The 13,694-nt window shown below is 40.2% G+C and overlaps 1 protein-coding gene across 3 annotated transcripts in view; it reads right to left on the minus strand.

Annotated features, from left to right (window-relative positions):
- fibcd1b (fibrinogen C domain containing 1b) overlaps positions 1-13,694 on the minus strand; it is a 107,476-nt gene that overhangs the window by 25,375 nt on the left and 68,407 nt on the right. For all 3 annotated transcript variants that reach the window (XM_044175456.1, XM_044175457.1, XM_044175458.1), the window contains one exon: positions 10,526-10,622. In XM_044175456.1, coding sequence (XP_044031391.1) covers positions 10,526-10,622 — 97 coding nt within the window. The remainder of the gene's footprint in view (positions 1-10,525; positions 10,623-13,694) is intronic.

Raw genomic sequence — 13,694 nt, forward strand, 5'->3', positions numbered from 1 at the left:
TGTGAGTTGAGTGAGTGACTTTTGAGGAGTTCTGGGACAATAACAAGGATCATTGCCAATAGTAATTCTTCATTAAAGATGTTGCAGGATAGAGTGCAGTGGCATAATGACTGCTTCATTAACCAAAGTGTTAGGTGTTAGTGTTACGTGGTAGGCAAACTGCAGGGGATCCAGCAGGGGGCCTGCGATGTGGTTTGGGTGGTCCAACACTAGTTTTTCAAAGAATTTAGTGACCGCAGATGTGAAGAAAACCGGCCTGTAGTCATTGTTCCTGTCATGCAAGCTTTACAGGGAACAGTATGATTATGGCGCATTTGTAGCAGGAGAGAACTTCGCACAAATTGAGAGATCTACTTAAGATCTGTGTGAAGACGAGAGCCAGTTGGTCACCACAGGCCTTCAGACAGAAACAAGAGACGCCATCTGGTCCGGGGGCTTTCCTGGTCTTTTGTCTCTGAAAGAGTCGCAGGACATTCTCTTAACTGATGCAGCATACAGGTTGCTTATTTTGTCTGCTCTAATTCCATGGCCCAATGAAGCTGCCTGACTTTGGCCGTAAGACAGTTTTTATTACTGTATTTTAAATGAGTCTTGGTGGGAACAAATGTTCTCCATACAGGTACGTAAGCGCAATCAGATCATTGGCCCATCTTCACACGATGTTTGCCACAGGCTTTCTGGATTTTGGGTTTTCCCTGTAAGTTGTGAGAAGATGACTGATCAGAGGGTTCAAAAGCTGCATGGGGACAGAGCAGTAAGCATCCTTTAATATTGTGTGACAGTGTGTTTCTGTCCCCAGTGGGATACTTAATAAACTGGCTGTATTTGTGCAGTTAATGATTGAGGTTTGCTCTGTTAAAATCCCCCAGAATAATGACAAGAGAGTCTGGGTGTTCTGGCTCCATACTGGTTATCTGGTTAGCCAAGCGCTGCAGCGCCTTGCTCACACAGGCTTGAGCCGGGATGTAAACACTGGCCAGAATAAAGGAGTAAAACTCCTGTGGTGAATAAAACGGCTTAACGTTAATGAAAAGAGCTTGAAGGAGAGGGCAACAGATTTTCTTTAACACTGTGACATCAATACACCAACCTTCACTGATATAAAAGCAAATTCTGTCCCCCCTAATTTCCCTGATACACCGGCTCTGATATAATGCAATGTCCAGGGTGGATTCACCTTGCCAGGTTTACGTGACTCAAAGTGCAACTGAGTATGGAATCCTTGTTGGTTCTGTTGAAGAGAAACAGCTTGTCTATTTTATTTCACAGTGAACAAAGATTCATCAGGTATACTCGTGAGCAGACTCTGAAAATCCCACAGTTGGAGCTTTAGCAGTACTAGCATGTTTTCCTGGTTGCTTCAGAGGACTGCTGCTCCTCATACTAGAACATCCATAAAACTTCCTGTGTGTGAGAAATATAGTGTCAGAATAATATGGGATCAACAGTTTTTTCCTAAATGCTTCAAAAATCAGAGTGCGGTGTCAGTTGTTCCTTTTGCTTAAAACAAAAAGAGATATGGCTTTACCTCTAAGTTTAGGGGTTTTCTTTGTTAGATTATTCACATAATTCTTGTACTCATAATGACATCATATGACACAAAATGTGTATTGATTAAAGAAAAAAGCTGTCCATGGCAAAATGACTGAAGTATGAAAACGTTTTTAAAAAACTGAATGAAAATGGAGAAAGGAAAACCTTTTTTTCCCCAATAGTAAATAGATAAACAGATGACATAAATCAAATCCAGTAGTTGGTATGACAACAACTGATTATTAATTCCTATTACTCAGGGCTACCAGAAAACTAGAATTCCATTTAGAGGTAATGATTAAGCCGTTAATGCTCCACTGATTAATAAAATTGAGTACCGCTCAAGAATGTTAAGTGTTTCTGTTTTTCTTCATATAGAAGAGGTAAACCAAAACAAAGCTTTGATTAAGTTTAAATATAATAAGATAATACTGATTTGAAAACTTGCATATCTTTTAGTTTAATTTAAAAGAATCAGTAGATATTGGAATAATATCTGAGTGTAATTTTAAACACGCTTCTTCAGGGGTTTTCCTACAATTATACCTCCATACACCTGATAGTGTGAGCAAAAATGAACTAAACTAACAACTAAACTTTATGACAAATAGTCCTCAAAACTCTTTGGCAACATTTCTTCTGAATGTCACGCCCCTGATGATAGGTTTCACAAAAAGAAAGGACAAAATGTCACTGGAAATTGGCTGGTCAACTTTAGACTGATATTCCATAATTCTACAGTACACACTATCTAAAGTGGCACCTTTTAGTTGTTGTTATATTTTATTTGTACACAGGTATAAATTATAGCTACAGTTTATGGATGTAAAGCCAGGAGAGAGGACATGAATATGGCAATAGACAATTTGTCTATCCTTTTTCTGCTGGATGTGCTGCTTTCAGCACCACAGCCCAAGGTATGTTATTGCAATAGGCCATCTGGAAAACTAGGTTAGTCTCTTTGGGACAGCATTAAACTGTTTCAAGACCTATATTACAAGTAGACAAGTCTACATCAGCCTCGGAGACCAGGTGTCTAATAGATTTGATGGCAACAATGGAATTGACCCAGTTTCATACTCTTTAAACATGTTCCTTTGACAGATATTATTCAGCAATATGTTAGTTTTTACAGTTATACATGCAGCATACAGAAATTGTATCTTTCTGTTGAGCCATAGGCTCAAATTCTATTTGCTATCTGCTTGACATAATCTGTATCGAAATAACTGCAAATGAGTGATTGATGAAGAAAACTTCTGGTCAATCTTCACTTTGATAAGATAATATAAACCTTTATGATTTAATTTTGGTTGTTGCAGCAGGACAAGGACAGCGATAACTACAGATAAATAGAGAAAGTAAAAAGAAATAAAAAAATAAGAGGTATATAAAACTAAAATAAAAATAGACTAAAACACAGAAACTATACAAAAGCATTTAGAGACAAAATTACAAGGTAAAGTATCAGTGGTGTGATTAATATCAGCAGAGTCAGCAAGTCTATGTAAACAGTGTGCACCAGACTAATATATGAATGAATAGATTAATAAAAGGATGACTCTATCAGCCCAAGTTGAGGTTACGTGCTTGTATGGTTTATTCAACACAAATCTGATAAATCAGCGAAGATCTTGGTGCAGCACGTCATGAGATCTCTTAAACAGGTCAGAGGCAGTGTTTTCAATTCCTGGATAGAACCAGTTTGGCACAGATGTGATATAGGGAACAGAGCACGTCTTCTAGGTCTTTCTGACCACCGCATAACCCGCATCCCCCCCCCCACAGTTGGCCACGAGTTAAGGCCCTTGAGGCCCCTCGTGCTGCCAGTGATAAAGCAGAAACCATTCTTTCTACACATATAATTAAAGTGATCATGTCTCATCATTGTTTCTACCACAGTTGTGCATGATGGCCTTCAATTTAAAGAGGGAAAAAAATGGTTCCCAATTGAAGACATAGGCTTGATGTCAAAGTAAGCAACCTACTGCATATAAACTGAAGTTGCAGACCTAATCATTACCCACGACTCACCATAAAACTATACCTACATTAAACAATAACTTCAGAATGTCTTAAATCAAAGTGATACACTACTGTAGCAATTTTATCATATATAGAAGTAGAACAAATTCCTTTCTAAGTGGGAAAGATTATTGCAATTACTCTCAATAGAACTGACTAAATCTATGGGCATTTCAACTAATTGACACCTAAGCTGCCAAACTGCCAATATATCCTAATTGATTTTCTCAGAACGGGCCCCTTTTCTGGTGCTAAATTAAGTTTAGTGCCTTATGCATGTGGTACCAATTGTGCTAGAATTTTCTCCCATGTGTGATTGTGTCATCCTGCACACACTTCTCTTAGGAATTATTAAATGCAGTGAAGTCTGCCACTTTCAAAAAGGACATCAGAATGCAGGATTTTTAAAAGGGAGAATAAGTAGGATTTTCTTTTTAACAAAAAAACAATGTATAGTATCATACAAAATTAATCCCTCTCAATCATCACTTATGACCCACTAGAAGTGTATGGCGGTGTCTGTATCTGCAGAGACCCTGCTCTGCCTGTATTTTCTTATTAGTTTGCTGTGTTCTGGACGTTTCTGGGCGTCAACCTTTGGGCAGTAGTGTGTAGCCTCCAGCCAATATCAGCGCACAGGCTGTGAGGTCGGGACTCTATAAAAACGTAGCGAGTAGGTTACATCGCTGTCTCCGTCAATCTCCTCTGCTCTCTGGTCTGTGTCATAGATGTATTTCCAGTGCTGGCACAGTGCTAAAACAAAGTGTGGAGATTGGTCTATGCAGACTATGGATGAAGTGCTGCAGGTCTGTGTGCCTGTTTGACTGAGAGTGGGGCTGAGCTACACACACACACACACACACACACACACACACACACACACACACACACAGAACAGAGAGCAGCAGACAGGATGAAGCTGGCTCCTTCCCGCAGGGTTGTGCAGAGGTGTGGGTGATTTTAAATTGTGCTTTAGAATGTAACCACTGTTAAACCATTACGTATTATTTCTCTAATTCACTGCTTTGTTCTTGCCCACGCCGCTCCCTCTCTTCATTCGTTCTGTAGCTCTCACTCTCGCTCTGAGCTGGGGAGGAGGGGCCAGTTTTGAATCGTGTCTACAAAACAGCAACCGACAAATCCTACTTATTCTATGTTTAACTCTGTCTGGCTTGCTTATTATTCATTTTGTCATCATGAATTTTCATTTTATTCTGATGATTATTATTGTCACTACCATCATACTATTAGAAGTGCAATACATATAGCAAAAATCCTAAATGAAATCAAAATTTAGCTGCATTCAGAGGTGGCATTAGTGAGCAATATTGTTCTGGAGGAGGTAGCTGCAATGAATTTCTTTCTAGGCTGCAGGCAAGCACGGATCCATTTTTCATTTTTGCCCTGAGGGTAATCGATGATGGGGGTGACGAGACAACAGCACACCTTGAATGAGCAAGGGTACTCTGAAAGGTTCAAAGTAGCCTGCCAGCTCATTCAAATTCAGTCTACTAAATCCTGGGCTTTCCATATTCCCACCATGTTCCTACAGCGTACCATAGGGAGATCTAGCTGGCACTCTAACCACATTTTTTATTATGGGCTGCACTCTGTAATGGCGTCAGGTCTACAAAGAGACCTAAATCTCCATTAATTCACATAAACTCTGCAAACGATATAAAGTATATACAAGCATTTCTATGTTTAGCAAGGACACAGAATGATAAAGGTGGTGAAGAACCCAAAACCATGCAGGCTCAGCTAATAGTATAGAATTACAGAACCACAACAGTCCCAAATGTTTCCAACCTATTTACATATTGTGAATTATTAATTACTGAGGCTCATGTCTGATGGACAAGTGCCTGAAATAGCTTAATGCTATATCCAGATCATAGATGTTAAGAAACCAAAATAAATGATAAATATCTATTTGATTATTTAATTTCTAAATGCAGATTAGTGTGATACAATGTTTTGTTTTATTAATTATTTCATTTTAACTAACAGATGTTTCAAGTGTAAAACAATAGAAGAATCTCAATAGCAAACTCACAAAACAGCAGCCACATAAAGTAAATACCTGTACCATTCATTACCTGCAAGTGGCACAAGTGTTAAAATTGAAGCATCTATTACTTTTCTATCCTGTAGGTGGCGCATATTAGTCTGTGTAGAAAGGGTATGTACAGTATAGGCTCTGCAGCATGTCAGTTTTGAGATAGTTTGTGAGTGCAGGGCCATCTAAAAATCATATACTTACAATTCAGTTTCAAGTTTCCTTTATTTGTAATTCATAAGATTACTTAATTTTCTTGGTTTGATTGTAATAAAAGTAATAAACAGAGATGAGACACAAAATTAAACAAATAATTTACCAGCTGAGCTGCCCACAGATACTTCTTACTATCCATAGTATTACTCGTAAAGTGTATACATGTATGCGTGTGAAATAGTGCTGTAATCTAGAGTGCTGATGGGAGAGTATCTCAGCTGTGGTATAGCACGTCCATGACCTTGACCATAACCAAGTGTGTGTTTTTAAAGAAATAGACTTCTTCAAGCTCCACTTACTCTAGCACTCTGATCTTGAGCAAACTGTGATGAGATGAAGATACACAGACTTACCATTTTAATAGCTCATTAACACTGTTCAAGCCAAATTTCCTAAGAAAACAACATTTCTGCAAATGCTTATCGTCTTTGGGACTTGTGTTTTTGTGTAAGCAGACCAGAGATGGTGATCAGCAATGCACTCATAAGAATATGAAACAGCCTATTGTCCCAATATTTTCCCCATGAATGCTGATTGGGCAGTTAACTTTCTTGTTTAATGACAGGTTTTATGAAGTTTACAAGCTAAGTTGTTTTTACATCAACTTTGTTTGATGTGGTGAGTCATCACTGGTAGGCATCTCACAAGTGTTGTCGCCATCACAATTTCACTGTTTCAGTTAGCCATGAATCACAGTGAAGTCACAGTATGTACAGCATGTGGTAAGTGGGAGTACTCCTGAAGGTTCTGGGATCAGGAATAAAAGAGTGAGTGCTTGAATGGTGGCTAATGGTTCAGAAGTGCGGCAGTCAAGTAAAAAACCCAAGGTCATGTTTTCAACAACAGTGTTTAAAGAACAAAGGTCTCTTGAAGGTTGTATGTTTATGGCAGAGCACAATTCACCTCTATATGTAGATTGTAGGTAACTGTGGTGACATGATGGACTGAATGTTAAACAAAAGAAAAGAACAACATTGCATTAAGGCATGCCACTGGGGATGTTTGGGGATATAGGGATAATAGTTGAAATTATATAGCAATTAAAGACAGAGATCCCAGCGAGATGATTATGTCTGTGAAAACAGTGATTAAATATTGCCACAGAGCCAAAATCTTCAGCTGCAGTTGTTTCTAGTTAAGTCACCTGTCCTGTATTCACCCTCATTTGTTGTCAATTCATACTACACACCTGATGTGCACATTCAGTCACCCAAGGCTCTCATATAGACATTAATGAATACACATCTGCTGTGCTATCTTACATTAACTTTTGCACTGAGGCTGTCACAACAAAAAAATCGGCACCTTTCTAAACCAGAAACCCTGGATGACCAGTCTTGCAGCTGCCGAAAGCCTGTGATGCAGCGTTTAAGTCCGGAAACTGCATGGCCTACAGCACAGCCACAACTAACCTCAAAAAGGGCATCAGAACAGCCAAACACAACTACACCCAATGAATAGAGGACCACTTCCACAACAACTCCGATCCCCGGTGCATATGTGGCAAGGCATTCAGACTATCACAGATTACAAAAGCTCCAACACCTGTTACATTGTCCACAATGCCTCCCTCCCAGACAAACTGAATATTTTCTATGCCAATGACAAGGACAAGGACAATACTTACCCAGCCACCAAAACCCCCATCCGTCCAGGAGACCAGGAGCTCATTCTGACCATCGCAGAGGTCAGTGGATCACTATGCAGAGTGAGCACACACAAGGGTGCTGGTCTGGACGGCATACCGGGGACGGGTCCTCCAGGAATGCTCCGACCAGCTGGCTTAGGCCTTCACTACTATATAACCTCTCACTGTCCCCACATGCTTCAAGACCACCTCTATCATCCCGCCCCCAAGAAATCATCACCCACGTGTCTAAATGACTACCGACCCATAGCACTCACCCCTATTGCCATGAAGTGATTTGAGAGACTGGTTCTGACCCACATCAATGACACTATCCCCCCCACACTCGACCCACATCAGTTTGACTACCATCCCAAAAGGTCCACAGATGACGCCATTGCCACTGCCTTGCACTTTGCCCTGACGCACCTGGAACATAAGAACACATACATCCGGATAACCCCTCTCTCTGTAACTGGACCCTGGACTTTCTGACCAACAGACCTCAGTTTGTTAGGTTAGGTAACTACACCTCCTCCACCCTGACCCTCAGCACAGGTGGCCCTCAAGGCTGTGTTCTGAGCCCCCGCCTCTACTCCCTCTTTACCCCTGACTGTCTGCCAATTCATCACTCAAATTCAATAATACATTTCGCAGAGACACCACAGTTAGGCTGAATCACTAACAATGACAAGACAGTTGACGGGGATGAGATCCTGCACCTCACATCTTGGTGTACCTCCAACAATCTCATCCTCAGAGTGCAGAAGACAAAGGAGCTGATCATGGACTTAGGAAGTCCAAAAGCTGCAGCCACTCCCCCATATATATCTACGGGGTCAAAGTGGAGCGTGTCCCCAGCTTTAAGTTTCAATGAGGAACTCTCCTGGACATCAAATATCTGCTTCCTCGTGAAGAAGACCCAACAACGCCTGCATTTCCGAGGAGGCTGAGGAGTGCCTGTCTATCTCCCAAAATTCTCTCCACTTTCTATTGCTACTCAGAGCATCCTGACCAGCTGCATCTCAGTGTGGTATGGTAACTGCACATCAGCAGACCAGAAAGCCCTGCAGTGGGTCGTCAAGGCGGCCCAGCATATCACTAGTACCCAGGTCCAAGCCATAAAAGACATTCACCATAAACACTGCCTACACAGAGGTCTCAGCATCAGCAGAAATCGCACCCACCCCAACCACGGCCAGTTCTCCCCCCTGCCCTCTGAGAGCCGCTACAGGAACCTCAGAGCCTGTACTACCAGGCTCAGAAACAGCTTCTTACCCCGATGAACTCACTCACTTACACATACAGACCCCCCCTTCAAGCTGAGCCCCTCTAAACCCTACACACATACACACACACACACACACACACATCCCTTCATGTTCCCTTACTTGCCAACAATCCACTTGCCCAAAGTCAATTTTTACTTGTCCCTATACAAATAGTTTTATTTATTAGCGGTTATCAAATATCAACAAAGACTAAAGTTAAGTTGTTATGGCACTCCGGCGTAAGTTTTCTGAAACTTGCCGTGCCTTTGAGAAACGACCCCGATTTATCCGCCTTTCTCTCAAACTTGTAGCAAACGTAATACATAGTTGGAGTTTTGCCCACATCCTTTAACGCCACTCAACTAAACTCCTGTTTCCAGGATAATTGAAAAGCTCACTTGCGCTTCAGCTCATAAACTGTCTTTACCCGTCGCATTTTCTGGCGAGTGCCCGATCGGTACTACGCATGTGCAACTCTCAACGGAGATGAGAAGGAAGCAAGGTGGATCACTCCTTAGCTACTTCCATCATCAGCTCTGTTAAAAACTAGGTGTTTAATTCTTTTTTACCTAAGTAAAATTTGAGTTGCTAAATTTACTAGCCCCTACTAGCTTGGTATTTTACTTGCCTTGGGCAATCAGGCAATCGTTATTGTTGAGCCCTGAGATATGTTGCTATGCCACTTGCACAGCTCCTTATATACTATCTCATCCAATACAAGTTTGGCTCTATCTCATGCTTTCCTGCTACCTGAACAAATGTCAGGACAATTGAAAAGAAGCTACAAGGCCAGTCTATAAATACATTATGTGAAAGTATATGAAATTCAATTAAGATGTACTGAATATGTTGTGGGTGTCATCACTGCCACTCTGTTCACAAGAGCATACTTCACCAGAGCAAGCAGCTAACTTTGAGCCACAAGAATGACCATGATGGAGCTGAAGAGTATCCCCCCAAGAAGAAATATTTTGGTACATCTAATGAGAAGTGGTGTGAAGACGAGGAATTTGGCTTTGGAAAAGTTGATAATTTCACAGCTGAATTCATTCTTGGTTGGCATTCTTTTCCTGTCAAATTTGAGGGGAGGCATGGACCAATGTGTCATGCTGCCAGCATGAAATACAAGGATTTGGACAAGCACACTCTGAAAAATACAAATTCTAAACAGAAGGCGACAGTTGAAAAGCTGTAAGGTTAAAAAAAATAAAATTATACAGTTGTTGTGTTTGTCATGTGAGAAATAAAAATATGTAATTGAATTGCTGGTCTTTTGGCTTGTGTTGTGATTTTGTGGTGCTGAACAGACAGCTCTCATAAAATGCACTTTCCACACATCTTTTAATTTGCTGCAATATTCTTTTTTGCAGTCACTGAAGTGGATTTCATTGTCACCGTACAACAGCTATTATTTAATTCTTGATGATATGAAGAGCCAAAGTCTCTGTCTGCCTCTCTTTGGGTGTCTCTTTATCTTGCTCTATCACTCGCTATGACTAGCTATTTCACTCTCTGTAAGTGAGTTTCTTTCTTCTTTCTGGTTTGAGTTTGAGTGCTGTACTTGTGACTTCATGTCATAGTGGCTGTCAATATTGTTCATGAGGTGATAGTTTTATAAAGTCTTGTAATCAAAATATAACTACAGCTTGTTGACCAAAGTTGACAATACTGTGTAAAAATTTACTTTCCAGGGTTTGGCCTGCAATGGTATTGCAGACCACAGTACACATGTGCATGAGTCACACATTGCCAAACACACACGCGCAGATACAGTCACACACCTGAACCACTTACCGAGCCAGTGTTCACCAGTAATCTTGCCAAATCCCTCACGATAGGACTCCCATCCTCTGAAGAAGTTGACCGAGCCATCCTCCCTGCGCTGGATCACCTACACAGCCAAGACAGCAATGCAAGAGGTCAGGGGTCAGATGAGATTCATCTCATACAGAGTGTTTCATCCTCCTCAGTGATGAGTCAGTATACGTCCCACTGTTGGTCGCTGAGCTCATCTAGAACTAAACTAAATGAACTCATAAATGCTTGCTCTTTCACAAATGAATAATGCAAATGCTTTTCCCACTAAAAAGGCAATTTGTCGGAAGCTAATAAATGGAATCCATTAAATCTTGACTGACTTTGAATCAAATCACCATGGAATCTACATCCTTAATTGAAATCCCAGAAAAGAGATGATATTTATAAAACAATAATCCTAAATACACGGAGAGAGAGATGAAATTTCTCTTCTTCTTCTGTAACATGAATCATGAAATTCTATAAAGCAATGATGTGTAGAGATATGATGTGGTAGGTTTTTTTTATAGCAACCCTCTCAGTATGAGAAACAAAAGGAATTATTAGCAAATAGCAAATATTTAGCAATTTAGCTCAGCTGTGTGTCTGCGGGGGCATCTGTGAGGGTGCAATATCTGTATCATCCAATTAAATACCCCATCCATTAAAAGTGCTGACATTCCAAGTGTCAAGCTGAGGATGAAGGGAAATTGGAAATGTGCTCCTGAAGAAGAAATGCATGCAGTTGGAAAATAGTCTAGGACTCGCAGTTGGAAGGCTGTGTTAATGTTTAAATGATAAAGGAAATTCCCTTAGACAGTTTATGTTCAGCGTGACTAATCCCCTAACATACCATAAGGTACCAGATGGCACCAACAGCCATATTTGCTTTTAACATCCGCACAGAAAAAGGAAATCCTGCAGAGCAATGGCAAAATCTTCATCCTCATCATTTTCATCCTCATAATTGTCTTCATTGTGATCATCTTAATCATCATTACTGTATCATCATCACTTAACATAGGGATTGTAGGGATTTTCCTCCATATCCTTGAAAAAGCTAGATTCCTTATCTCCTCATCAGAGCTCTATGAATTCCTCTAACATAATTCCAAATATTGATTTCCTCCCTTATTCCAGAGATATGAGCATTTTTAAATTATGTTGCCAGATTCAAGCCCCTTCCTCTGATCAGTTCAGCAGTCTTTTTCAGGAAACATAACTCTCTGGTATTTCCAGGTCTTTCTACCCAGTGGGTCCTGCAGTTTTCCCATTCAATGTGTCCAAAGATTTCAGGTCTTCATGAGCCTCATCCCTTGCCAGCCAATACATCCAAGTTAGACAAGATACCGGCTAAAACTCCTTTAATGATAAGTCTTGTGTTCTATTTTTGTTCTATTTTTTTCAGGCTGTCAATTATAGCCTGTACGATAGTGAATTTTGAAGCCAATACTGATATTTGGGAGTTTACATGTTTGATACGGATCCCTTAGATTTGCTTTTATTTTGTAAATTGTGACCAAGATATATATTGAGCAGGACATTGTACAGTGTAAAAAACAACTTATCAGTTGTTGGGCTTTACAATGGTTAAAGAGGCACCAAAGTGTGTAGGTTCAAACAATTAATTATGGAATTATCAAAGATAATCATAAATGATAACTTTAATCATTAAACTTCCTTGGGAAACCACTCTGCTAGAAGAAGAGAAATGATAACCAATCAATGTATTGGCTCTAAACTATCAATTTGGAACTCTGATTAATAATTAAATTAATAGCTATAACCAAAATTACCATAGTAAGTTGAAGAATTTGGAGTTCTACATAGAAGATGTTGGCAAATTTTCCACTCTTAATATTAAAGAAACCAGCATAATTATACACAAGCATTTATTAAGAATATAATAAAAGCAAGAACACACAATATGAAATATAATTCTAAATGCACTAAGCTGCAGAGCAAAGGGTGTGTGTGTGTGTGGGGGGGTGATCCAAAATGGCTGCTTGGATTCAAAATGGCGGTGAAAGTTAATGGTGAAAATGGTGGAGGCCACATGACGTTAAACAAAAGGAACGAATTAAAAATGGCGGAGACAGAGAGTGGCTATGTTAAAAGGCCAAATTGAAATGTGTGTGGGGGATAAACGGTACCAGGTTAGAAAATAGGATATTTAGTTTGCATGCAAGACCCTGTGTCTGTGTGAAACATCACTAACATTAACTCAGCATGTGGCTACCAAAATAACCATTCATAATAGTGAAAACACATAACAACAATGAAACTCAATTAACCCAATCAATACATATACATTCACAAAAGTAACAGTCCTGTACTTAGCCGTGTACTCTGCTGTGCTATGCCCAGTTATATGCTCAGTGGTTACATTACCAGTCCGTAAAGGAAGAAGTTGCTTTTGTATGCTGCATTGGATTAGCCAGGTGGGGAAGAATTGTGGTTCTGGGAAAAATCCTTGCTGTGCGGTATTCCAATTGTGCAGATGGAGGAAGTTGGGTGCTCAGTTTGTTATTCTCCTCAGTTAACTTGGCGCTAAGCTACTTTGTTGCTCTTGTTGAAAGTTAGCTGACAGGCTTCCTTGTTGTAGCAGCTGGCGCTAGCGTTAATTCAGCTTGGTTGCAGAAATTTTAGGCAGGCCCTCATGTCGCTGCAGTAAGAGAGAGAGTTTAGTGTGCCAATGGCCGAGCAGGGGTTTTTATTGACCTGGTGACATCACGGGTCAGACTGAACAATGGTAGCTGGAGCCTAGGTGACCTAGCACCTTGTTGTGAGTACCTGAGGATTGTAGGAAACTGAGATCAGTGGCTCAGTTTCATAACAAAAAGTTCAGTTTAAAATCACAAATTAACAAAATGATCTGAGAGTGCCAGTGGTCCCAACACAGTACTCTCTGGTAGACAAACTATGCAATGGTGACACTAAATAACATCTAAACATCTAAATAACCTCAAATCTAGTTTGGCATTTCTGTGCTGTAATTTCTTGATACTTATTGGCCTACAATATACAGATACCAACATCTGCAATAAGCTAATATCCGCCGATATATCAAGATGTAACTCTGCCTTAAGAAAGTCAGGCCTTAAAAAGCTGGGCACTATAGTTTGTAGCAAAAATTATTCAAACACGAGTAAATAGTGCAGTTGTT

The sequence above is a fragment of the Siniperca chuatsi genome, linkage group LG18 (genome assembly GCF_020085105.1).
Source record: "Siniperca chuatsi isolate FFG_IHB_CAS linkage group LG18, ASM2008510v1, whole genome shotgun sequence".
Taxonomy (NCBI): domain Eukaryota; kingdom Metazoa; phylum Chordata; class Actinopteri; order Centrarchiformes; family Sinipercidae; genus Siniperca; species Siniperca chuatsi.